The sequence below is a fragment of the Amphiprion ocellaris genome, chromosome 4 (assembly GCF_022539595.1).
Source record: "Amphiprion ocellaris isolate individual 3 ecotype Okinawa chromosome 4, ASM2253959v1, whole genome shotgun sequence".
Classification (NCBI taxonomy): domain Eukaryota; kingdom Metazoa; phylum Chordata; class Actinopteri; family Pomacentridae; genus Amphiprion; species Amphiprion ocellaris.
The window spans coordinates 10207074-10235030 of record NC_072769.1 but is presented as its reverse complement, the minus strand read 5'-3'; the positions used below and the strand labels follow the sequence as shown (position 1 = coordinate 10235030).

The 27957-nt window shown below is 37.9% G+C and overlaps 1 protein-coding gene across 2 annotated transcripts; it reads left to right on the top strand.

Moving 5' to 3' along the window:
* Positions 1 to 1102: 1102 nt before the first annotated feature.
* cacng5a (calcium channel, voltage-dependent, gamma subunit 5a) lies at positions 1103 to 25711 on the top strand. 2 transcript variants are annotated; one of them, XM_023282094.3, is made up of 8 exons: positions 1103 to 1227; positions 4890 to 5067; positions 13701 to 13941; positions 15131 to 15172; positions 19036 to 19122; positions 21302 to 21442; positions 21748 to 21893; positions 22814 to 25711. In XM_023282094.3, the coding sequence occupies exons 3-8, from the start codon at positions 13746 to 13748 to the stop codon at positions 23075 to 23077; spliced, it is 876 nt and encodes a 291-aa protein (XP_023137862.1). In that variant the 5' UTR covers positions 1103 to 1227; positions 4890 to 5067; positions 13701 to 13745; the 3' UTR covers positions 23078 to 25711. The 2 variants fall into 2 exon arrangements, with proteins under 2 accessions (XP_023137862.1, XP_054866347.1); XM_055010372.1 differs by lacking the exons at positions 1103 to 1227; positions 15131 to 15172 and having other exon boundaries at positions 4904 to 5067.
* The last annotated feature ends 2246 nt before the right edge of the window (positions 25712 to 27957 follow it).

Genomic DNA, 27957 nt, shown 5'->3' with positions numbered 1-27957 from the left:
GACGCTGCTACATCTCCACAACAGACTGTATATGAAAACGGACGAACCATCCATGATGTCACTCATAGGTCTCCTGAGCAGCGATTTTGATGCTCAGTGTTGTGATTCCTCCTAACCCAAAATAAGCAAAAAGAAGGAGGGTGAGTGGAGCTGAGGTGGGCCATTGACTGTCATGTGACCGCACTCACCTGTCACTGAAAGTGGCTCATAATTATACACAATTTGCAGTCTTAACATAATTTAAACAGATGAGTTATATAAAAACTCACCCCTGTACAGTTATCACAAATGGGGAACTTAGAGAGACTGAAACTACTTTTTTGCACCGGGCTGTAATTGTGTTTATTTTTGCTGTAAAGTTGGTCATTTTAACATTGAGCTTCATTGGGATTGACTCACTTTTGGCATCAGCCAGTTGAAGTACTGCAGTTTTTGGCACCTTCACTTTGGCTTCAGCATTCAACCCGGATGGTTGCTGCTTTATCTCTACTACATTTCAAGTAAGCTAAGGTGTTTGCACACTTGGGACTTTATTATTTGGAAAAAAAATATTTGGAACCCATTAGATCATTTAAGGGCTTTTGAGGAGTCAGTTGTCACCAAATACCTGCCATAACATACAGGTAAAAATGTGCTTAAAGTCTGATCATCAAGAGAGATGGTAGGAAGGCAGGAATGCAAAAGAGGTAAATATATTGTATTACGGTGCTTCTCCATTCATGTTTAACTCAAATTAACAAATCAGTACAAGAATATGATTACAAGGAAAAAAATATTTCAAAGTTAAGCAATAACTACACAAATAAAGGCACATGTTTTGGCAGCACAGCCTCACCTCACCTCACCTCACCCCCTCTCTATCTCTATCTCTCTCTCTCAAGAAAATCTCAACTCCCTATATATTGCAATCAGTTCACACCTCCATCTCTTCAGCCTGACCATCATACAGCACGGTGACCTACTCTGGAAGCTTAACGCAAACAAAACCGCACTATACAAACTACAGACTTATTGGTATTTCTAAATGTCTCTATATGAGCTGAAAACGTCTCTACTGATTGATGCCTTTTAATTGACAGGAAGCATTTGCAAAGACAAAACACACCCTCCACTTGGTCTGGCCCAGTGATGTCACTCTGACATCACCAATACCAAAAATTCAGGAAGTGGGGGAGGCCCTCTCCCAACAGTCCTGCATGACGAGATAGAACAAAAGAGTGAAGAAAGGTAAGCATGAGCAAACAATCACGCCACATTTGACCTGTAACCTAATAAAAAAAATAATTAAATAATTAAAGCTAATTAATGGCTGTATGTTTGCTTCAATGCCCCATATGATGGATGTAAACTGTAACATAGTATTAAGACAAACATGCCTTCAGGAAGAGATAAATTTCAGTGCTCAAACACAAGGAGAAAGGGGTTGAAATGCAAAGAAAGGTATTAATACTTATGGTGACGTGTTTAGTCAGCTAAACTGACTTACAATTCTTCCTGCTGCTCCCTATTACTCTGTTTTTGACTGAAAAGGTTTCCACTAATTTTTTCCAACCTTGACCTTGCCACCATTTTGGGTTCTCCTCTATCTTGTTAGTCACAGAACTTCAGCTCCAACTTTTCACAACTCACTTGATAGCTTTCATCTATCTTACTGATGTTTTCTCAAATGAGGGCCCATAATTACTATCCATCTCATTGCTGGCAGGCAGCCAGTGTCCTAAGTGGTGTCTTAGAGTGAAGCTTTAGAAGAGGTATGTGAGGTTGTACCACACACACAGTGTACTGAAGCTCTTTTTTTTAAGTCTTCAATCTTTGCTCTGCTTTTCTTGAATGTCAATGTTGAGCCTATCATCAGAACAGCATTTTAAATCAGAAAACATTCATTCCATTTAATACTATATATGGCTTACTTGCAATTAAACTACATTAAAGATGCATTTATTCTCTCCTTGGTTGTAATATGGAAAATGCAGTGTTGTTTTTATGCTGACACGTACTGTACAGTGTTTTCAAACCATGTACAGCTGCCATCTGATTTGAGAAAACCCTGCATTGTGTTAACAATGGACTCAGCTGGTGTGTGAGCTTTTGTTTAAGTCCTATATGTTTCAGTCAGCTTGCTTCCTCTATTGCACACACAGGCTTTATAGCATACACACATCTTCAAGTTAATTTGTTATGAAACTGCTAGTGCTAAGTCACATACAAACATATGGCTTTTCCATGTGAGCTGCTCTGGCCTGAAGTGAAACAGATGCATTATTCTTACAGTCTGTAACACATTTGTACATTTGTGAATAATGACTAAGCCAGAGTGTAATACAGATGCAGACTGAATGATTTATCTTTGCATTATATAAAGAAAAACTAAGAAAAAGAGAGAACAAGAAGATATTAGCACCATTATTATTTGAGTGAGTGCAGTCCAAACTACGTTCACATTCTAGTAGACAGGAGAAAAGGATTTTATTTTGCATTAAATCACTCAGTAAGCCGAGAAATTACTTGCCTCTCCTTGAGAAGATACTGAAGTTCTGTGACGACAAACGTAAAGTGCTGTACATAATCTATTTCCATGGGCAGATTATGGTGTTTAACTTTAAAAAATTCTCACTTGAAATCCGCTGTCCTTCTCTTTCAGTCTGCATGGCTCAGTGATGCTAAGTTCCTCCTCCAGGTGGAAAAAAATCAAGGTTACCCTCACAGGCTAAACAGACTCTTTAGAAGCAGGAGGCTTTTCTAGGATACTTTCAGTGCCTGTCCACACTCTCCCTCCAGACTAATCTGTGTCTCCACAGTGCACATCATGTCCAATACTCAATTTAATGTTGACTTGTTGGCTGACTTTCCCAGTTGGTGTGATATATATAAATGTTTCAGGACATTAGGGATTTGAAATAATGCACATTAACCAAGAAGTGTTGCCTTACACTGTACTGATTAGCAATAGGGAGATGCCAGGAAAGTGTATGTGTTCAGTGAGGAAGAGTTTGTCTTCTTGTCAAGGAAAAAAAACAACAGAACAGACTAAATGTGGTTCACTTGTATTCAGTGACGAAATGAGTTTGAAATAATCTTCTGAAGGAAGAAGTGATGTAAAATGGGATGAGAAAGCATCTGATTGCCTTCCAGTGAGGTCAATGAGCAGTTATGTGAAAGGCCAACTAAGAGCCAAGCTGATGACAGCCTCTTTATTCACTCTGGCCTATAATCGGCTGGAGTGGTTTAGTCATACATATCCATAGAATTCACCAAATGCTCCTAAATCACTGCATGAACGTCCATGTTTAGAGACAGTTTGTGTTCAATGCAATCTGATAGCAACTCAATAAATCAGTGTCGTCCTAATTGTGTGACCAAATGCGATCATGGAACTATCTCATTTACCTTGGCGTATTGAACTTTTTCAGTTGTTGTTTTCCGCAATTACAGTGGGCTCCTGATCTCAGGAGAAAACACGTGCACAGACAATACATCTATTTCCATGTGCAGTTATAAAATAAACAGATGTTACATACAGGAGTGGTGATGTAAGTCACTAATTATACTGTTGTGCAAATTATTTACTCTGTTGAAGGCACAACATGCACAGAACACACAAAGTTTGCATGGAGACAGTCTGTACCGCACAGGAAAAGCCAAATTCAAATGGACAGAAAGAAAGAGGAGCAGTATGAGGAAATGAGATTTAGTGTTACACTCATTTTGTTGTGCCTTCCTACTGCTGCTTTATTTTCAGAAACAGACTTGCAGACACAAGTTACCACAGCAACTGAAAGCTGCATGATATGACAAAAGAATACACGCACATATATATATGTTTGATTTAAGATAATGGGGATTTCTGGCTGTTGGAAAGTTCACAAGCATCATATAGAATATTCAGTGTACTTCTGCCATGCAAGAAAGAATCATATACACTGTTTTTAATAGTACTTTCTCTTAGAATGCTTCCTGTTATGGTAAATTAGAAATACTATCTAGAAAATCACAGAAAAATAGTATTTGTCAACATACTAACATGATAAAAGCCTGAACTATAAATACACTGTGTGCTGTAAATTACACTTTTTACTTTATTCAAATCAGGTAAAAAATACCATTATTTTACAGATATTTGTCATTATCTGAAACAAATTTGTATATATAGGATTTTAAAAATGGCAAATCATTTGTTTATGTGTTATTTTAAAGGATTAAATATTTCTGAATAACACTTAATTACATTATTTTTCATCATTCATTTACATGTTCACTGTAAAAAAAATTACAGGACAAATTAAAAGGACAAAACAGTTCTTAATGACCAAAAATCCATATTTTTGCAGTTAGCAGTTTGGTTCTTTTGCTCTGCATCACCGCAAATTTACACTATTTTAATTTAAATTACATAAAAATTACCATTATTTTACAGATATTTCCCATTATCTAAAAAGGAAATTATGTATATTTAGAATTTTTAAAAAGGTAAATCATTTGTGTTATTTTACACATTTTAAAACTTAGTAAAATCAATATTACAAACATTAATACAAACATTTGCTGTTATTTTCACCTTTCTCTTCTAACATATATTTGTAGCACCCTTGCTGCCACATTCTCACACTTTTTTTTTTTTTTTACTAAATAATTTAACAGTGTAATAAGATTTGCAAAATTAAGTCTGGACGTAAAAGATACATGCTGTGGTTTATAGGGCAACATATTAAACCCTGATTTAAAGAACAAAACTTTGTATGCACAAACATATGAAGCTCGGTGTTTGATTTGAACATCTGCGGGAAAAAAGGGGGAAAAAGAAAGAAAGAAAACTTCAATCATGGCTGCCTCAGGGCTGTATGTGGTCGAAGCTCAGACTCAGAATCATCTCCTCTCTCTCCTCTCCTCAGTCGGAGGCCACGTGCCTCGCGCCACGCGGTCACTCAGTCGGCTACAGTAGTGGTGCGCGAGCCGCGGGTTCGTTCCTCCGCACAGACTCGTCGCGCGCCAAACCGGAGGTACCGGAGAAAAGAGACGAAAGAGAAGGAGAAGGAAGGTGGTTTGTCTCGACGAGTCTTCTTCACGAAGGTAAAATAATTTATCAACTTTTCTGAAGTGTAATGAATAGAAGAATGTTCCAGACTACATTTTGTAAAGGAGAAACGCAGATACCACGAAGCGCTTTGTTTGTGTTTCTGTTCATTCCTCGGATGTTTTCCTTGTTGCCTGTCAGACGGAGGCTTGTTCGAACACTGTTATTGTAAAATAGTCGATTTCGTGCATTCAAAATCAGAGTGGGATCCTTTACTCACCTACATAAAAGTTATTTTACTCACATCTCTATGTGAGGAATTGAAGTTTTTTTGTTTTCTGAAAATCCAATTGGGGGCAATTTGCACACTATATGCTGCTCTTGTTTTGTTCAAAACTTCGTCAGAGGGTTAGATGGTGGATAAACAGGATTTAGACGACTTCTATTCCAGTCAAACAACAAGCTCAGGCTAAGTTCATTACTTATGACCGTTCAATAGGGGAAACGTGTGAGTGGTTCAGCACCACGGACAGAGATTTGAGCCTGAGCCAAAGATTGAAGTGCAGGAGTAACAAGCAGCTGGTTCTTCACACTGCAGAGGACATGAAAATGATGCATTTATACCAAATTACTTCACAACTAATGTTAAAATAACATGAATAATTTGCAAAATTACCAACACAGATGTGGTAGAGGGACAGTAATCATCTAGAATCATTCTTTATTGTAGTTATAAAGATAAATATAGTAATTCTGGGATGTTCCCGTGTAGATTTGAAGGCTGCATTATGTATGCATTATCTGGTAAGTAACGAGCCACTTTTCCACTCTCCTGCACTGCAATGGCAATTACATAAATTACTCCTAAAATAAACACCTTTCGGTGCAAGCGATTACCTGCTGCTATCTTATCATAATTTTTTGTTTAATGTCAGAAATAAGTCACCTACATCCATTCCTCAGTGTTCCAGCCATGGTTATGCTGTTTTAACACCAATAGAGACTGGCACAGTGTTGGATTCAGATGACTGTTTTTCTGCAATTTCACAAGAGAAATGCCCAGAACAAAATGTATCCTGGCTGCTTGCACACTCTACAGATGAGAAACAACCTGTTACAGTGAGACAGATAAAGATTTTATTCAAGTTATTTGGACATGATATTTCAGACGGTGGCTCGGAGATAGAGAAATGTGACTCCTTTAGCAGTCTGAAGTTTATGCAGTTTGAATGAAATCATTCAGAAGTTAGATTTATGCTGCTGACCCCTCACCTTTGGTAGATCCATTATTTTTCTTCAGTATAGAAGTCTTATTTTTCCACATAGTTCTCAAAGAAGCTCAAAGGGTCTTGTGGAAATGTTAGATTTAATAGAAGGTCGATGTAAACCCTGGTGTTTGGTTCTGCTTTGATTTCATGGATAGCATCATTAAAATGTTCCAGGCATTACTTTCAAGTTTATGTGGAGCTGTGTCCATGTTTTCAAAACTAATTGCTGCCTTGAGCCACACGTTTAACTCCTGACTGGCAGTCTGTTTTTATCATCATCTCTGGTATGAAAGTCTCCATGCTGCTTTACAGGATGGTCAGAATGCCCCAAGTTTCAAAGATTCAAGGGTTCAGAGACTGTGCCTCAAAGGGGTTTACAGCAGCTTTCACATCACCTGTCATTAAAATCATGCAGTCTTCCCTCTTTTCACCTCACCTTGTGTCTTGTTAACTCTGTAACATCGCTGTTCACAGCTGTCACTCCTGCCAAAAGGAAAACATAGCTTTAAGTCACCAGAAAAAAAAAATGTCTGATGCAAATTCAACATTGAGAAGCACAAACATGCTAAGTACACGTAGTGTGTATTGGACAGCTGCATTATTATACACTATGCATGTATTACTGCCCGAACTATACGTTAATTGGTGTTACACCTTCTTAGCCAACTATTGCGAAAAGCCTGTTTGAAGCCATTTAACGGTAATATTGGGTAATGTAAGGTAAAATGCATGAGGTTTTTGTTTAGGTTTATTACTCCGCCAAGGAGGCGGAGCCTCGGCAGAGTTATGTATTGATCAGCGTTGGTTTGTCTGTCTGTTAGCAACATACTCAAAAACAGATTAATGGATTTGGATGGAATTTTCAGGGAAGGTCAGAAATGACACAAAGACCAATTGATTAGATTTTGCCAGTGATGTGGCTTATAGTCTGGATCCACAAATTTTTTAAAGATTTCAGCCGTCAGAAATGATACAACAGCTGAGCAGCCTTGGTGGAGTACTGCACTCTCTGAGTGCTTTTCTTGTATCATGATGTGATAAGCATATTTTTTCATTACAAAGACAGTACGTTTTTGTCAAGAGAGTGCATGTCTACAGTTAGTATCAGTATTGTAGATTGGTATTGTTTTGTTGTATTCTCTTAACCCTTTAATAACTTCCCTTCCTTTTGTTAGTATGTACACAAAGCATGCTGGATAAAATAAAATGTGATAAATCAGTGTTTCCGACACCTAAAGTTACTGTCCTGGCCGCACATCAGTATTTCCAGTGATCAGTCACCCTCTAAAGATTACTGTGATGACAATATCCTCAAAAAAACTGTGCTCACACTTATTAGTACTTCTTTGGATTTTGGTTTTATTAAGATTCTGGAAGTCTTCAAGAATTTTTAAAATTTCTTTCTGAATATGGACTAATTATGGAGCTACACAGTGTAGCTAAGATGTAGCTGTTTGGATAAGTATATAAAATTGCTGTCTTTCAGTCAGACATTTCTGTAAGCAGCATCTCCTTCATCTCTGATTCTACTTTGTCCTTATTCCAGGTCTATTTAAGTGCCTACATGGCTGCATGTAATATGTGTTAGACATCTTCTCCTGTATATTTTTTTATGATGTATTTGTGTCTCTGTGTTTTTCTCTAGTTTTCCTCTTTATCACCACTCCAGCATCTAAAATGCACTGCCAAATAGGAAGCCTTGTTTTGGGACTCGCTCATCAGTCCATTCATGCTTAACTAATTTGGAGGTCTCTCTGTATAGCGTTGCCTGGCGACAGGGCCAAGTCAAGCATTTATAAATGGGAGACTTGTTCTCACAACAAACAAGAGGAAATGGATGTTAGTGCTATTGCTGTGGCTGACTGTTTTTTAAGTCAGTCAATGGAGTGTCAACTCTTTTAAAGATCACTACTGTGCCATTTATTTGGGTTTTGTAAATTTAAATAGGCCTGTCTGCCATCTCTGTAACAAATATATCAACATGAAGTAAAGTAATTAAATAAAATTGGCCCTGATGTACTTTGCAATTAAAATGTCTAGGTTAAACGCAACAAGCTGACAAAAGAAGTCTGTGTGCATGTGGTCATGATACCCTATGAATGAATACTTGATGATTTCTTAAGGTCAATATAATTTAATAACAGGCATAACCACACTACCTTTGGAAGACAAGAAAAGACTTGGGCTATATCCAGACCTGCCCCATTCAGTTAAGATGATAATGGCATTACAGACGAGAGATGTGTTGCGTTTTGATGCTCTAGAGTCTTGAGGGTGTAGGAAGAGAGCACTACCTACATTAGATCAGCTCGTTCCACTGTTTATATGCAAATGTGTGACTACATTAAAAAGCCAAGTGACTGATTTCGTAACCCAATTCCTGTGATTTTTAACGTGGAGAGGAGGAGAGAATGTGACAGAAAATTTTCACTTCATGCTCTGTCTTGACAGCTTGAACTCGCACCACCACCACCTCGCTCTGCTGTTTGCCAGATGAGGCGTTGTAAGCTGTCTGGCCTACAGCGGGGTTTTGGCTTGAGCTACAGTGTGCCTTTTCTCATTTTGGGGAGGCATGCCTCCAAGGCAGGGCTGAGACATCTCCAAAATTAGACCGCTGAAAAATTATTCTAGCTTGTTACCTCCCTACCGGAGGCCAGCATAGCTCAAAAATAATGCTTGATATACATGAACATATGGGGAAAAACATGTCCTCTGTGTGATAATGTTAACTGCCACATTTACAGGGTACCAGACAAAACAATGTCTACTTTCCGCTGACTGGGAGAATCCTTCAAAACAAAAAATATACCATTAATAATTTGGCTAAATTGTTTACATTACACTTGCTGCTTTAAAGAAGCTCAAAGGTTTTTCCCAGCTAGGCCAAAGGATTTTTTTTGGTTCTTTTGTGTTTTGTGTATGCATTATTATGTTCCAGAAAAACAAACACCTGCTGTAGCCATGTTATTACCCATATTGGAACTAGAATGTATGTTATGACAGGGAGGAGTCGGAGCACTCTATCATAGTCTAATATTGACTGAGAGCTCAAAAGTGTATTTTTCTCAGCTTTTTTGAGGTACTGAGTTGAGATGGACACAGTGTTGACAATACAAATGGATTTTTAGGGTTTGTTTGACAACATGTGGGGCTTCTCTAGGCCTACATTGCTAGATTCAAGGGAAATAATTTACTATTTATGACTTGGAAAACAGTGTTGCCCTTGTGATAGTTTCCATCAGATAACATCTTCTTAAGTGTGATGAAACTCCAGAGAACATTTTGGATCGTTAAAATACAGAAAAATTGTAACATTTCTTGAAATGCTGCTATGAGTTGTGACACATTCCTTCTATAATGTTCATATTGCATTAAATGAGAAGAACAGAGACTGGCTGCAGACAGTTTGTGGGTCAGTAAAAACTGGCTCTGATGATGTGTTCATTCACAAATAAAACTTCTCAGATATGCTGCTTGGTGATGTAACTGTCACTTCATGGACATTTGTGGTTGTAGAGAGCATGAATGATGCGTGTATGAATTTGGGGATGCATCCTGTTGACATGTATCCCGTTTTCCCTTCAGTACGTCTGCTGAAGCGGATCTCAGCCGCCCAGTGATGGGGGCTGCCAGCTTCATCCAGCTGTGTCTGTGGCTTGATGGCATATCGCCTCTCTCATGCATTGGACTGCTATTGTCCTCAGGCTTCCTCCAGCCAACCCTAACAACATCAACCAACAGGAACTAACTCACACAGTGTTAGTTGCCTGTCCACATCAGAGGCAACAGAGGGGCTGCACTCACAGCCACGCTGTTACGGCCGCAGTAACTGGGTCAACAAGCATGCCGAGAGAGATCCATGTTGTGACACTGACGAACCCTCGACAGAGATTAACAAATACACACATTCAAATGAGTGTGTTGGTTGTTTTACAGAGTGATTAGATACTTTTTCCCAAAATCATGGGCAATATTAGGCTAATTTATTAGATTTTGTTGATAATCATTATTCTTTGTCTCACTTTGACCTTCAAGTAAAGATGAAGCAAGACCTCAAACACGATGACTACCCAAATTAACACTGGGCTCTCTTAGAATTCCCAGCAGCCATTTCTCGGTTAAAACCGTTACTCTATTAGTTTGTGATGTATTGTTTGCTTTAGCAGTTGTTTAACCATCACAACTAGTGAGCGATGTTCACAAAATCTGAATTTTTGGAGCAATGCTGTCTTATGCACTGCATAAAAGACTACTGCTAATGAAGTATAATGTGGCCATAATTATGAAGTAAAGAAAACTCTCAACGTAAACTTCTGGATATGGCTAAAACCTAAAGCTAAGTTCCAGGAGACTATAACTGAAGGCCATCTTTGCCTGCTTCAATCAATCAGGATTTTCACTGGACAGCTTTCAAAGCTAATCAGCCACAATTTCAGCAGTTCTGTGTTATCATAACGAATGAACAGACTTCTCTGGCTTAGCACTATGGCACCCTGTGCTAGATTCAGATATCCATAGAAAATCTGGATTGGAGCTAATAGTTTTTTGTTTTAAGTGACTGATAAGATGCATGTTGTGTTAGATTGTCTTAACTTTTTGCTTTGAGTTTGAATTGGATCAGAACCTTTTGGCAACAAGTGTGGAACCGCTGTATCAGGATGTTGTCTGATTATGAAGCTACAGAATGTATGTTACTGCATAACATGTTTGTATTTAATTAAACACAACAACTTAGTTATCAACTTTTAAATTTATATTCAAATACGTGCTGCATAACTGGATGAATACTATTGCTGAGCAGTGGGGTTATTTAAGGCATAGTTACTATTCTAATAATGTTCTTGTCTGTTTTAAGGTGGTAAATTGGAACCATCACTCTAAATTGCTAATTCTGCTTTTATCATTTGCAAAAGTGACTTTGTTATTATTCGTTATAATTTGGAGGGATCTGCAGTCCATCCCACAAGCTACCTTAGCCTTAGGAACTGCTAATAACTCTCCGGAGGTTGTGACTTTAGAAGTACACTTGCAAAAAAGAGAGAACTATAAGAACACACTTTATTTAAAACATGGAAGTTTGGAATTACCTGAAATTGCATTTTTCCGCCTTTGGTAGAGGCTACTTATTGCTTCACACCTCGCACTTATTTCAGACCAATCCACCCTCCTTGAGCAAAGAAAGCAACCAGTAAAACAACAAATTAAAAATGCACTGTGACTGGAATTAGTAACTGTGGAATGATGCAATTACAGAATTTCTAATTGTACTCCTTTCTGCAACTTGGTATTCAAAACCCTGTTCACTTTACCTTAATGCATACTGTCCAACAATGGTAATAATACCCTGTCCCTGGAAGCCTACATTTAGGTGCAATCACCATTTCAGTGTGTGCTTTTAGTGCTTTACAACTAAAACCAGCCCTCTGGGCAAGTGCAGTCTACAAAAAGGTCTATTGAGTGGAAAGCATCTATCTAGTTGCAGCTTAATACTAAGTGGAGCCCTTACATGGACATAGTAAATGAATGGCCACTGATTGCTCCATAGCTGAGAATAGCTGGGGTTTAATAATAGTTCTTTGTCATTAGCGCTGCTCCTTTGTGCTTTAGTGAACCCTGATTGCATATGCATGCATCTAGACTACTTCCAATCACCATCATTCTTTCTGGGATAACATGTTATCCAAGTTTCCTACTTTGTAGGCAGGTAAAATCTTGAGACATTAAAAAAAAAACACTTATTTTTAGCTTGAAATAGCCAAGGTTGCAGTTTGTGTTCTTTTTTTTTTTTTTTTTTACACAACTGCTATCTTTATCATAAAAAGTTCATTAATACTCGCATCTTAGAAATACTTTTTTAAAAAAAAACACTGGTACATTGGAAAAAGAGAAATGGATCGAAAATTTAAAGAGAAAACATTTTAGATTATAGAATAGCTTCAAAACTATAGAGGTCTAGAGAACATGGTTTTAAATTATACTGCAAGGGCAAGAACACAAGTTAAAGCACTGACTAAATTAGCTGACGAAACTATCGTGTTTTCTATAATTTCCAGTTGTTTCTGTATATCTATAATTAGAGACTATGTTGATATGCAGTTGGTTAAATATAAGAAACACCAGGAATTTATCCATTGAGATGTAGTTATATAAAATCTTTGAAATGTAAACAGCTTAAGCTCTTGCACCTCCTCCTACTCTGTTGAAAGCATACTCTGTTGCAGAAAATTAGTTGCAGAAGCCCCTCATCTTATCTATGACTGTTCTGCTTGTCGAAACACTTGTTCTGCACTGCAAAACTGGCAGTTGTATCACTGCGGTTTCATATCCAGTCATGATACAAGAAGCTGATCCATGCAGACTCAAATGCTTAAGAAAGTTTAAAATCCTTTCACATTTACCCTCCATCTTCCCAGTGTCACAGTGGATGCTCAATGTGGCAGCTTACTGAGAACTCATTATGTAAAATCAATTCCTTTCATCATGCATCCCAAGCTCCCAGCGCTTCAGTTTCCGGTGAATGTGTACGAACGGATCCATTGTTTTGTGTGACGAACACACATATTCATATGCTGACACATACTGTCAACCATCTGCCATGCTGCATCTGCATCACTAGATGTAACAGGCAGGAAGTAGCGTTATATCAAATATTGTAAGTTGTGCATGACAATTAAGGCAGAAAATGAAACGTATAATTCTCTTTTGAGCATTATCAGTGCTATTAGTTGTATTGCAGTTTTTGGCTACAAGCAAAGAGAAAGGGCAGTCAAGTGAAAAACTTTACATAATGGGGGTTATTTTTGTTTGTTTTTTTCTCCCAAACATGCCCCACTAAGCCTTTGGTCCCCTCACAGTGTGGTTATTTAAATTCTAATGAGAGATTTCAAGGAAGGAGAATCTTTCCCAGATTTTCTCTTCCACTGAGAGGAACAAACTCCCCTATCTACTGTCATACTTATTACTTTCTGTTCATTTCCAGCTGATCTCCTTTGGCAGTAATTAACTTGAATTAAGATAAAACAATAGTGTCCCACCACCCAGTAATTCAAAGACACACCAGCTACGGCCTTAAAACTATTAATCATATTCTTCTTTAAACAACATAATACACTGTTTTGCTGGAATAGATTAACCTGTTTGCGTGTATTGTTACCTGTCAGCATGTAGTAGGGACTTTGAGGTTTGCAATATCTTTTAACAATGCAGCAGTACAAGTAACTTCATTATTTCAAGTAGATCCTCAGATTAAGTTGATTCTATTCAAAGGGGTGTTCTTAAAGAAAATCCCACTACTTTATTAGAGTCGTTGTGCAATCATTTTTCTTGTTATGAACTACATTTCTCATTAATGTCAGGATAACCCAGCTCTCATTAGTTTGGTGAAATTGATGGTGATGTTTATCTGTCTGTTTTTCTCCCAGCTCCCCTTTCTGCCAGCGTTGCCCCCCTGCTGTTAAGGCTGTGGCATGAGCCTATGTGGCAGGAAGGCGCTGACGTTGCTGAGCAGCGTGTTCGCTGTTTGCGCCCTGGGCCTGTTGGGGATCGCCGTAAGCACCGACTACTGGCTCTACCTGGAAGAGGGAGTCATCCTTCCGCTCAACCAGAGCACTGAGATACGCATGTCCCTCCACTCTGGACTCTGGAGGGTTTGCTTCTTGGCTGGTGAGTTAGTATGAAGTCAGAAACAGAAATGAAAACACATTTTAACTCATTAAGTCAAGATAAAGCGGATCTTTTATTTCTGTTAGGTTTTTCATTCTATCCGAAGAGAGATGAAGCTTTTCTTTAACCAATTAGTGGAGAATAATCCTATTATTGTCAGTGCTAAAAGTAAACTGTCAAGGCAGCCCATCACTGGGAGTGATGTGACCAAAAAAAAAAAAAAAAAAGATTTCTGTTCATTAAGGTCTGGATTCACAAAGATTTCTGTGCAAGGGTGCTTTGAACGCAGCATAGCAGCTTTGATGTTACTCAAAAGCAACAAATGTAAGAAAACCTGTGGCAGAAACAAAAATGTTGGAGGTAATTGGAGAACTAAGTAAATTCAGCAACATCTTGAACCCTATAAAGGCTATATGAAATAATTGGAATATGCTGTACATATAATTTAAATTCACAAGTCAAAGCCATAACAAATGCAAAAAGGTTTAATGTCTCCGGCCAGCACAGTCAAAAATTCTCCCCTCTCATTCAGCACTGTATGACTGTTTGCTCTTCTGCACAAAACTTTGGAGAATCTGGACTTCAGTGTGTAATTATCAGTACAATGTATATAATATTGCACATACACAGCCACTTGTGTGTCTTTCTCATTTCTTTCCTTCTCTTCTACCACAACACCGCTGTGTAGAAAACTCATCTTTGTTTATAGTTTGAATACTTGAGCATGAATTTTTAAACTTCTCTTCTTCCTCTGTGCAGCACTATCTTTCTTTACAGTCTGCCTTTTATCTTCCAAACTGTACTTCCCTTCAAAGTGTCAAGTGTCAAGTATTTCCATTTATGTTTATTGATGGCCTACCGAGACTTTTTTCCTCATGACTTACCCAGTGGCTGATTTACATTCTGTGGCTCCAGAAGCACCTTGGATTGATGCAGGAAAAAAAAACTTTCTGCTCCTCGACTGCATTGTCTTTTTCCTTCATTTTTACCTGCATTTTTTTTCCCCCAATGTAGCATTGAACACGCAAGAAAACATAGTTACATGCTATATTTCCACACTGCATGGTTAAACACCTTTTGGACTTTCATAAATTTTGTTCCTCCCTAGTTCCAACATCACAAAGGCATGCTCGGAGAGTTTTGAATAAATAATATAAACACTAACTGTTAGTTCTGAATCTTTTCGTAGAGACACAACCTTCCAGAAAAGTGTTGTTCCAGAGTAAACCAGGTATCAACTTTTGCTCTTATGCTCTTGCTCTTTCTGGTCATGGCAACAGTTAACTGCATTAGTGTACTGTAATATGCTTTGTTGCTGTTGTTGGATGTGTGGATGCTAATGCCAAAATCTATGTCTGCTGTCATTTTTTTTACACTGAATCATGTTTATGTTGGGGTCCTTAAGACTTCTTACGATTATCAACTGAAACTGTTTTGCACATGTTGTTGTCAGTTGCATTGCAGTTGTATGAAGTACATGCAATCTTTGAAATTAACTCCTAAAATGTGATCTTTTCCTTATTTGGGGCATAAGTACAGACTAAGACAATGTGCTTAAACTACGAACACAGATAAATCTAATGATATCGACCACTTTTTAATAACTGATTGAGCCTCCTTTGACAGCAGTAGCCTCAAACAAATGCTGTGTATCACAGCTGCACAACATTCAGGAGGAAGCTTGTATGATTCTTCCTTACAGGACTGAGTCACGTCTGTCATATTCTTAGATTGTCTGATGTGAACTGCTCTCTGAGGTCATTCCGGTTCATCTTGGGTTTATTTAAGGTTTGAATTTTGACTGGGACATTGCAAAGGTGTTTTTTCTTCGTTTGAACTTGTTCTGCAGTTCACTGACTGCAGTGTTTACTGTCACTAGTGCATCATCCATCTCTTACTGAGCCTCAGCTGCCAAACAGCCACCCTGACTTTATCCTGTAAGACTCTTTGATGAACCTGGGAATTCATTTTCCTTCCAATGAACACCTCCTATCCAGGCCCAGCTGCAAAGTGACCTGAAATCAAGATGCGTCCTCCATTATAATTCACCACAAGGAGGATGTCTTCATATTGCTTTGCACTGCTGTTTTCACACCATATGCAGTAGTTCTTCCCCAACAATTCAATCTTAGTTTCATCTGTCCACAAAACATTTTCCCAGGGTGTAAAGGTGCTCTTTGGCAAGCTACAAGTGCACATTGATGTGTTTTTATTGAGCACCAGCTGCCTCCTTTCTATGGTATAACATCCTGCATCGTACACCTCCACATGAATAGCAAGTTGTAGACTAATGAACAGAAATGTTTACCAGCTCCAATGCTTTCTTTAAGCCTGAAGGCTGTTCTTTTTTACCTCACTGAGCTCTCTGTGTTTGTGCTTTTAGTGAGTGCAGTCACAGTGCTAAATTGTGTGCATTTATAGAAAAAATGCCAAACTATGGATGAATGATTTTTTCTCTCTCTTATTTTTTGAGATTACTTCTCAACCCTTTCCAGCTTTTATACAAAAAGAAAGTTTTTGATCACATTGCAGCATTGCAAAGCGTGGTTCACATTGGTAGATGCTTTTTGTGAATGAACTCATAATCTTTCAGTGACACTGTGACTGTTTGATGATGCATTCAGAAAAGGCGAGAACAAAGCAGCGATTTATCTATTAAAATAAACTATACTTGTCCAACACTATAACTTGGATGATAACTGGTGGTCGTAGCATTACTCCACTTGCTGATGAATTGTGTCACAGCTGACCCGCTCTGTCCTGTTTCAGGGTTCATCGCTCAGCCAGAGTTAATATGTAGGCAATCCAGTTGTGATTAGGTAACAGTTGTTCTCCTGCTGTTGTTTTAAATGGACTAATGGTTCAGTATATCTTTTAGGGGCAATTGAGTGGCCTTATTGCCCAATTAACTGTTCTGGTGCACAGTGTTTGACCCAGAAACAATTACTGCTCACTGTCACAGCATGTTGTTACACCAGTGAACGTCAACGAGGTTACACAGTGTTGTGACTAGTATTGACATTGAGTAAGTTCATCGAGTGTGTCGCTTCTGGTTTCATTCCAACAGAAGTTATTATAGAGGACCTCCAATGGCAGTGTTACTTGAGCTCCACTAAGACTGACTGAAAATAGGCCATAAAATCTACTATGTGAAAGCATAATCAACATTTTCAGTCGTAGTTATTTTCCCTTGTTGTGATTACATTAGTATGGAGCAAGAAGTTACTGGTGTGTTGTGGTGAGCAACAATAATTAAAAAAAAAAAAACTTCAGTTGTGCTGTCACACTGCAACACAAAGCCTCTAAGAACTCAGGAGCGAGAAATTCCAGATAACCACAGAGACCATACATATCATTACGGAATAGCTTATGTTATATCACAGGTTTTTCATTGAGTGACATTAAATTCAGATTTTATGTCAAAAGAAAAGAAAGATAAACAACTATACAGAGCAGTAATTTGTGCATGTGTAGACAGCATGTAGACAGCAGGCAGATTTATTGTATGCAACTGATTTCCATAAGGGAGTGCAGTGTGAACCTGAGCCTGAACTGGTCCGATTAGTTATTGCCTGTTGTGGTGATAACAAAATGAGACATAAAGACACCTGAAAGAACGATCGTCTAAGCAAGTCATCTTTTTCCATCCTTCCAAGATTTTTTGCGTTTTAGGATGGTTGGGTTAAAGGTGATTGGGGGTCAAGGAACGATACAGTGGGTTAGGTTTGAAGGGTGTGGTGTGGTGAGGGCTTAAACAGGAAAAATTCTCTGCTTAAACTATCAGTCACCTCTTCCTCTTCATCCCTCGGTGTCTCCTCCACCTTCTGATTGTTTATCCTCTTCATCTTTTCTTCATTGTGCTCCATCTTTTACTTTCCCTCCTTTTCCACCTGTTCTCTCTTGTCTTTTCTTTGCATCTCATTTTCTTCTTCTTGATATTCTTCACCTCCACTTCCTTTGGAGCGTTCTTCTCCAGCTGCTCCAGCTCTTTTGTGTTAAATGGAAACTTCTGGGGCGAGGAAGACAGTATATTTTGTAGTCTGCTAGTCTGTGAAGCAGTCTTAAACAAGATGTTGCCATCTAACACATCCTCACACTGCCTCGTCTTGGCGAGGAAGAATCTGTTCACCTCATCTGCCTTGCTTACCTTCTTCCTCCAATGCTTCTCCTTTTTAGGTTTGCGTTGCTATTTGTATTACATATACAACATCACCAAGACGTAGGTAGCCAATCCTGCTACCTGCTCACAAGGAGACTGTTCATAACACACCGTTAAACAATAAATCAGTACTGACTTATAATTTTCTCCATGTGATAAGATCAACGGACCACATAAAGGCGACAAACGTCAGGTCAACAACTGTCTAATTTTTTAAAGGATCGAGTCACGAGAACTTGCCAGATTAGTTTTAATCTTTATATTTTGAACAACCTTCCAAACACAGAACGTTCATTATCCATCATTATACACTGAATTCTGTGCATGCATTGCAAAAGCTGATTACATGCGCTGACATGCACAGTTTCACCTAATCCGACACCTCAGGGTGTGCGGGGTTAATTAAGTGCTGAGAAAAACACCTGTTAGTGTGTTTTGGTGCCAGACTTTGTACTGTATGTGTCAAAGTGATAAAGAGAAAAGTGTTAAAATCTAATTGTGGGTGTTCCTCAAACAAATACTGAAAGCAGAAACTGTGGATTACAAAAAAAACCCCTGTTGATTCCAAGTCCGCCTATAACTTGGGAATGTTTTTAAATGGTATTGTGTCAATAGCCTCAAAAATGAAATAAACTGAAATTGTTTCACAGAAATCACACAAATTTTGCATTTCCAGGGCTTGAAAATGAATCCTGGTAAAAACAAACAAACAACAAAAAAAAAAACCTTGACATTTGTGATGAAATGTCATCTTTCTACAAGTGTAGGTGTTCATCATGTTTTATTATTAATGCTATTAGACATCTATGTATTCTTCATGCATACTGTTTGGGCTTCTGGGTTTTCTTTTTCACCACTGACAGTTTAACTAGCTGTGCAAAATTCAGTTTCATGTAGAATTTTACTGATTTAATTTTCCTTGTCCTTTGTTCCAGGGGAAGAGAAAGGACGGTGTTTTACCATTGAGTATGTGATGCCCACTAATGTCCAGATGACCTCTGAGTCCACTGTTAGTGTTCTCAGTAAGTAACTATTCACAGACCACCATGACTATGAGTAATGCTTTAGTTGGAAGTGGCAGCTAGAGGCACAGTGGTCCAGTTAAACGGGGCTGTGGTCGTAAAAAAATACTTTTCTTACCTCAGGCTGTGAGAGGCATTTCTATCTTGCTCTTTCAAGGCACTGCACAGTAAAGCAAAAATAAATGGTTAAATTGGACAGTTGAATCAACACTTTAAGGACAATAAAACTCTTTTCTTCATTTGAGTGTTCATAACAGGCCACTTTCTTTGTGGTTTTTAGTTTGACAGGCATTATTTGATGCAGCATGTTTTCTAAATGGTGGTAGATGGTGTTAAAGGGGAGAATAAAATGAGTGATCCGATAATTTTCAGAAGAGACTGGAAATTAAGCTTCAGTCAAATTGACAAACTGACGGTTCTCAGAGAGCAGGAACTGGGTTAGTAACAAGTAGCTTGTAGGCACTGGGGAGATAGCCCTTCTATGATTCACCCTCTCAGTGAACTTCACTGCTGGCAGTTGGAAGAAGTGTGTGTTAACACCATGTGTCAGTGAGGCAGTACATGCCTGTCAGCAGCTCTTTTCCAGCTAACTGTAAGGTTAGTGTTGACAAAGACTACAGTGCATGCTTTAATCTTTTTTTTTATTTATTATTTTGTTAAGTCTAAAACGATACAAGACATGACCCAAGTCTAACCTGAACGCGTTATATGACTTGAGTCCAACCTTCTGCAGTTTGCTGCAATCTCATATAGGGTTTGTGCTATTCCTGGCCTAATCCCCGAAGCCTTTCCACTCAAGATAAGGGCTGTGTGTGCATGAAAAATTTAAGGGTACCATTTTCATAGTATACAGGCCCCCTACAGAGTGAACATCCATAAGTACTAGTGATTTGAAGACCAGATGAGAGGGACTCTGAGACAGCCACTTCAAATCTTATATCCCTTGTGTTTTCAAGCTGCAGCCCAAAGACGGGCTTCAGTGTGAAAGATACAATACAAAGTAAGATGAAGGTAAACTAGCTGGTCATGTAGACACCATTTACATACTTTTTTTTAGCCCTCTCTGAAAATGTCATAACACGACTAAAGCAGATAAGGTCAAGGGAAATGGAACATTCAAGCACAATTATTTAAAAGTAATCAATTTATTATCCAATTTGTTTACTAGTCTGCAGGAACAAAGAAGATGAAATTTCAATATATAAAATCACTTCTGCAATGCAAAGAATTGCGCCCTTTTGATGAAACCAAATAATGTGTAGTGATGTAAACTATCTACATAAGTATTGTGTTACAGAAGAAAGATAAAACAGAAGACAGAAGCGAGAAAGGAAAACTACATTAAGTGACAAAAATATAGGAATCAGATTAGATAAGGATAATAAGACATAGTAATTTTTTTAAAAACATGACAAATAGTGCCTAAAAGATAAATTAAAGCATATTTCCTTGCTTACAGGTGAAATTAAATTCACATACTATATGCAATAGTTCAAACTGAATTTAAAGGCTGATACATGATGATTATTTGTGCAAAAATAATCCTTCACAGAATTTCTCTGTGCACATTGGTAACTAGAACTGACACTTTGAAGCAGTGTTAATTGTAATAACTACAGTTTTCCATGCCTCTGTCAGCATTTGGCCTTTAATCTTTCCTTATATTTGCTTATGTTTCAGACTCAACATCAATCCACAAACTTCCACTTTTATTTTGTTATTTTATTCTAACAAAAGTTTTTTGGGAGATTGGATATCTACTGTAGATGTCAATAGGCAAGTTTGCCATGCAATCCAAAGTTTACCCAACTAATGAAGTAACCAGTTCCATTAAGATTATGGCCTTAGACATCTGTCCACTTAGCAGGAAGGCTAACATTTTGTGTAATGAAGAGCACAATGGGGGTCTGGCAATAAGTACCGCAGACTTCCTTTACTTTTGGGAGCTGCTTCACCATTTTCTCACAGTAGGAAAGTCTTGTTCCATCTCAAAGAAAAAGTCAAGACCTAAACTCCTGAAATACCAACTCCATGAGGATACGAGACAAGACAGCTGCAGCAAGAAACTTCATGTTGCTACTCGAACAGATGAAACTAAGAAAAATGAAAGTACAGAAAACACAGTCAAACTGATCAGCTCCTTTCTTTCTTCATTTTTGTTTTTTTTCTGTCATTTTAGAGATGATTCGCTCTGCCACACCGTTTCCTCTGGTCAGCCTCTTCTTCATGTTCATCGGTTTTGTACTCAGTAACATCGGCCACATCCGACCGCATCGTACCATCCTGGCCTTTGTTTCTGGAATTTTCTTCATCCTGTCAGGTACTTGGTTTGTCCGCAAACTGAAACTGCTCTAGGTGAATAAATCAAACAGAAACAAGAGGCGGTAATATGCAGAACAAGCAATGAATGAATGAATGAATACATGTTGCATTCCTACATCTGATCCAGTATTAGTCACATGAGTTTTAGAAGACAGCATAGTTAAACTTACTTTTATTGTTTTCATTAAATCTATTACAAATGTGTTTTGTAATAGTTTAAGGCAACAAGAATGATCCCATTGTACTTCTTTACATTTACATCCGTAGCAAATGTTATCTGTCTGTTCTTTCTGCCTCTCACAGGTCTGTCGCTGGTTGTTGGTCTAGTGTTGTACATCTCCAATATTAATGATGAAATGCTGAACAGGACCAAAACTAATGAAGCCTACTTCAGCTACAAGTACGGATGGTCATTTGCCTTTGCTGCCATCTCTTTCCTACTCACAGAGGTAATTTCATTATAGCAGATCTGACTAGTGTAACACTGCATCTTACATTTCTCAAGCGTGTTTTGAAGCTCACTATTTAGGCCTTTTGTACCTAACCAAAACTTAGGTTGTGCATCTGTTTCTGCTGGATACCTAGATGTACATCAACAGGAGACAGAGTTCCTCAATTTAGGGTGCCAATCTGGCAGGATTTTTGTGTGTTGCTCTCTTATCTGTGTTTCTTTATGATATCACATTATTATTTATATACTTAAAACCGTCAGTGGCGTCATTCTTTTTTAAAGTGTCATTATGTTCATGATTTGCATTTCCTTTTAGGCATTCAACAGATGTCATCAATTTTCAAATTGCTAGCTGAAGACACCAGTCTAATAATTTATGGTATTAATTGCACTGTGAGAAATAATACCCATTAAACATTATCATTCAAGATTAATCAGCTGTGATTTGTGCGTTTATTCTGTTTATTTGTGGATAATGGGTTGTGCCTTTTGAGAAAGCAGTAATTGCTTTTGGTGCTGTCAGTCATTTACAGTAATATGATTTCACTGAAATGTTGGCGATGCGTGGAATTATTTTTCTGTAAACTGTTCACTTAGGCAAATTTATGCTGGTAATCAGCAATGGATGAATATACAATACTCCCACAAGCCAGACACACACTCACACACATGTGGCCCTTCTATAAATGCTTCTTAATAAGCGATGATTCAAGTTCACTGCAGGAGGTTAATTAGTGTTCATGGTTATGGAGATATTAATAAGCACATAATTGCAAATTGTGTCATTTGACCATATTTTAAAATTGCTTTTTGTATGCAATTTGTGAAATAATTATAATGGTAGATAACGCTGCATGTGATTACGTGATAATACGAAACAATTGTGTACCTTGTCTCAATTCTCCCGTTGTTTTCCAGACGGCAGGCGTCATGTCAGTGTACCTGTTCATGAAGCGATACACAGCAGAGGAAATGTACAGGCCCCATCAAGGCTTCTACCGGCCTCGTCTCAGCAACTGCTCAGACTACTCTGGGCAGTTCCTCCATCCAGACGCCTGGGCCGGACGTGGACGCAGTCCTTCCTCCATCTCCTCCGAGGCCTCCCTCCAGATGAACTCCTCCCACTATCCTGCTCTTCTCAAGTGTCCAGAGTACGAACAAATGTCTTCCTCACCCTGCTGAGGCCGAGGATAAGTGGTTGTTTTGAGGTCATTTTGATCTGCCTGGATTTTGGCATGAAATTGTCCAATAATTTGATATTATCTAGCTTGAAGTCTTCACTTCAAGTGTTCTGACTGACCTCAATATCTTTACCCTCCCTGCTGCTGATTTTTATTTACACCTTTTGGTTTTGTAGGGAGCAAAACCTAAGTTGAAGGTAATTCAGTTCACTTTGTTCCCAATTTTTTTTCAGGGAGAGATGTTAGAAAATAGGAAAGGAGATAGTTAAACCAGGTTGTACTTTTATCTGCTTTTTCTATAGTTTTTAGTAATATGTGGCAAGCGAACTGCTAAGTGTAGAATAGGGATTAGAACTGGATAGATAACTATGTGTTATGAATGCATAGTTTGTGGGTATTTCCTCAAAGCCAAATATTACAGCTGATAATTTCAGCTAGAAAGCAGTAACAAATCAGAGAAATCACCCAGGTGGAGAAGAAACTTTCTGAGAATCATAAATCCTGGAGGTTGGTTCTGGAAAAAGGTGTCCTCAATTGGATCATGAGATGACTGAACAAAAAGGGAAGTTGCGATTCATAAAAGGTTAATAAGGGTTCAAATAAAATTGCTGCTCTTTTCTTCTACAAACTGTGCACATGCACCAGCTGTCTCAATATACACTGCAGATTTCCCTCATATGCTCAGTTGTTTCGAATCAGACTGCAGAGTTCTTCTGTTTGTGCAAAAAGTGGCTTTTTGTTGTCATGTGCTGTAGGTGTCTTCATGCACATCAGAGTTGTTTCAAACGCGTTTATGTGAAGCCAGGTGCTACTATTCAGTTTGAACTTTTCCATGTATAAGTGTAGAGGTTATAAAACATGTGACAGATGCAAATTTCAACCACTCAAGCAGATAATTTTAACTGACGTACCATTTTCTAAACAAACTGTTTGACAGGCGTACATGCTGGGCAGAGTTGGGCTTATGACAGATGGTATTTGACCTTCTGTAAGAACTACACCCCTCTTTTTCACTCTTCAAGCATTTCTACATCAAGTTTAATTTTTAAACAATTTGCAGATTACTCTGACCTTTGGTTAACTGCCAGAACTACTTACATGTATTTTCTCCTTTAAAGTCCATTGCATTTATTGTTATGAAGCCACAGCAGCGTTCCTAATGTTTTAAGCTCCAACTGAAGGGTGGAAGGCTGCAATTTTTGTATTTACATACATTATATGTAGTTGAATATACTCTGTGCAGTTCGTCATTTCGAGGCTTGTTTTCATTGGTCCCCCTCAGCAGTTTAAATATTGACACCAAAGGAAAGATTTGTATTATAGGCTGCTTGTCCACACATAAGGGGTACATTCTTTTAAAGGCTTAATCAGAACATGTTCAATTTTAAGTATATTGTTGTATATTGTTGTAAAGGAAACAGACAAAACCGAAGCAATGCTTTGCATGCACTCATAATTCATCATGAAAAACAATGCAGGACAGGTTTACATCAGTGAATGAACAATGTAACACGGATGTAAAAGCACCTTTTGTACTCTCAGAGAACCTATAAAACCTGTGTTCAGTGGTCTTCTTATGTAGTCAAGCAAGCAAAAGCAAAAAGTGTAACCAAATTTCAAAGGAAAACAAGCAGCATAGGGGCAGCACTGTTTGCCAACTTCCAAGTTAAAGATATAAACAGTTAGCTCTAAGCTGAAATGAGATCAGAGCCAAAGTGAAGAAGATGGAGATTGGGTGGTCATGGATTTGAAGTAGAATGTGAATGCATCAGATGATAAGAAATACTGTTTTCAAATGATGTTATTGTGAATGTAAGATGTGCTGAAGGAAACACTGCTAAATGAGATTTCCAGCAAATAGTGAAATACCTCTCTTATAAAGATATAATAACAATAAATCACTGATAAATATTTTTCTAATTTATCCCCAATATAATGAGAGAATATTCTGTATACTGCAGTACTTGGTGTGCCAAGGAAGATGGTGTATAAAGGTTAAGTTTCAAAGTTTTGAATATATACATTTCATGCAACATTAAGTGTGAGTAAACATATTACAGAGATACATTTTGTCTTGTGCAATAATTTTATGTTAGTTTGATATATTACTCAGATGATCACATTATTGTCAGTATATTGTGTTGCATGGTGTGAACTCCACATAATATTAATGGCATGCAACATTTCATCACTGGATCATGGTGTTCCACCTGCACAATAAAGTACATACAAGCATTAAACACAACCTGTGCCAATTTAAACTTTCACTCTCAGCCACCGTTTTGGTTTATAAACCTGTGCTGTCAATTTTGAACACTGTAGATATGAAATTATCAGTGTGTGTATATAGGCTGTTTTTTCTTTTGTATAGCCGGCAGTACATGTAAAAACCTATGGTCATTCTGTTGTTGGGTAGATTCATCTGCAGTATATCTGACTGCTGCTTTGCCTCCTGCTTCACATTGAGAATGTGAGCTTTTGCAAAATGTTACGCTTACATAAATGTAAAGTATCCCAATGGTGTCATAGCCAGACATGAGATGTTAATATATGTGTATTTTTACAATCAGTCATATTTAATATGTTAAATGTGCAATTGAATGGAAATTAAATAAAATTAATGGGATTTGATAAACACTGTTCTTGTTTCTTCCATCACTATGTATGTCTCTGTCTTATAGAGTAAGTATTTAAATTCATTGCACATTAGTCATAGTGTTAAATACATGATATTTCATATCTCATAAAGTCCATTTAAAAATCTAAAGGGACCGGTGGTAATTATACTACTGACTATTTTCAGTAAATGTAAGTCATTTAGCTATGCAAAAATGTAAATTTATGAAACACACCTCAAAAACAGTGTATAAAAATGAGTCATGTAGGGATAGTGTTACTCAACAGTCAACAACATGGGACTGTAAATAGAGCAGAGAGTGTGGATAATTAAGTTTCTCATTGCTGTTAGCTCAAAGACACCAATGCTGTAGACACATGTTGTCATTAAGGAAATTAATCTTACAGTGAACTTCAATTGGCTAATGTGTAGCAAAATGTCACCCTCTATTGTCACTGGGGGGAAATTCATATGAACGAAACACTGAAACAAAACATATCAACAACTGATTACACTTTTCTTGCCTTTGGAGATTGGCAACAAAAAAAGTGATGATTTTCCAAACAATATCACATAGTGTCATATTTGCCTCCCGCTGACTTGCGTTGTAAATATAGAAAATGAGAGGTTACGCTGAGAGACAAATACTTTGGCAACATGAGTAACTTCTCATATGAATTGTCAGACTACATTAGCACGGCTCTCGCCTCAAACAATGATAAAGGTCAGAGCTCTGTCACGGAAAGTTTGACACAATGCCAGCGTGAAGCAGAGCTGCTCTCTGCCAGTTGGCACTCATCCATCTGTGTGAGTGACATGTAATCGGGCTATCAGCATCATGTGCTTACAAACTGAATGAGCAGTTTCATGTATTGACCTGATGAGCTGGCACATCCCCAAATGGATTTACCTCCAGCAGTGAAACCATTTGTTTGCAAAACAATTTCACAGCAGGAACCGATTTACGTTTAATGGCACACTTTTATATGAACTCATCCAAGTTCTCTTTCTGCTGTATACTTGAAGAAGAAGATTAGTAGATTCATTGCCTAAGTGAACACATTATTCTGCTCTTTTTTAGTAATTGGCTGTTGCTGATGACGGGTGGTCCTGTGCCCTTTGACAACAGCTCCATCTAGTGTTGTTTTTGTGGCGACACACATCTTCCATGTAATTGCTGTTTTATTAAAAGGTGAATTTTCTTTTTGTCATTAAGATAACACAGGAAAACACAGATTATTTTTGTAAATGACTGATGTGATCAAAACATGCAGCAGCTTAAGATGCATCCAATCATCTCCCAACTCTAAACAATGCATGTCATGTGCGAACAAAAGATGGAATAGTTCACCATTGTTTAATGTGTAAGCCTGAGCATCTGCAGAATTTAATTTGAAGATTATTGATTGTAAATTGAGATTTTTATTAGGTGATGCGTATCTGTAAGATTGCAAAATATGGCGAGGGTTCAGCAGAAGTAAATGTGGTGTTTACTGCTACAGATATGAACAGTGTTGATGGGAAAATGCGACCAATCCATCATTTTTATTATTTTGAAAGGTTTCAGGCGAAAAAAGGGAAGATTCCAGCACCCTACTGAGGCTATTGTTCCATCTAGTACAAATCTATATTTCATATTTTAAGTACTTCCAGCCACAAGACAGGAAAATAGTGTTGTTATCTTCTAAATCAATTAGCATGAATTAGCACGAATACTCCATTACTAAAATATTTGCAAGATATTTGTTCCTGCTGAAATTCAATTTACAAAAATGTCTGTAATAATTTCAGTTAAGTTTTCAGAAAATTATCACATATCTATACAAGAAATACTAAAGATATGGGTTTCTGAGATATTTCTCAGATTCTAAGCATTTATTCATAAAAGTGTATTGATAGTTTCGTGAACGTGTGTTGAATCTAGAGGATGTGAGTGGTCGGTTTTACTCCTTATCTTGGTCCAGTTTACCTAGTTGTTCTATTCTCTTGTTTGTTTCTTGAGATTTTGTCAAGACAATAGTGCATGTTTCCTTAATACAGCATGTAGTGCATCCTGGACACATCATCAGTGATGAAACTCAGGGTTATCAGGTGTTTCAGGTTTTGAGCATCAGACATCCTCACCTGGGCCACCTAGGCGGGTTAGATGAGTCCCCAGTTGGTGTCCAGGTGGCAAACTACTCGTTGCATCCTCCCTCCTCAATCAGAGCCAGTAGGAAATCTATTAACCAACCGGCTTCATAAATGTTTCTTGTAGCTGCTTC

Coding starts and splice junctions, on each gene's coding strand:
- cacng5a (XM_023282094.3), top strand. CDS start 13,746: ATGAGCCTATGTGGCAGGAAGGCGCTGACGTTGCTGAGCAGCGTGTTC. Junction 13,942..15,130: donor GAGGGTTTGCTTCTTGGCTG/GTGAGTTAGTAT, acceptor ATCTTTTCGTAG/AGACACAACCTTCCAGAAAA. Junction 19,123..21,301: donor GTCCACTGTTAGTGTTCTCA/GTAAGTAACTAT, acceptor CTGTCATTTTAG/AGATGATTCGCTCTGCCACA.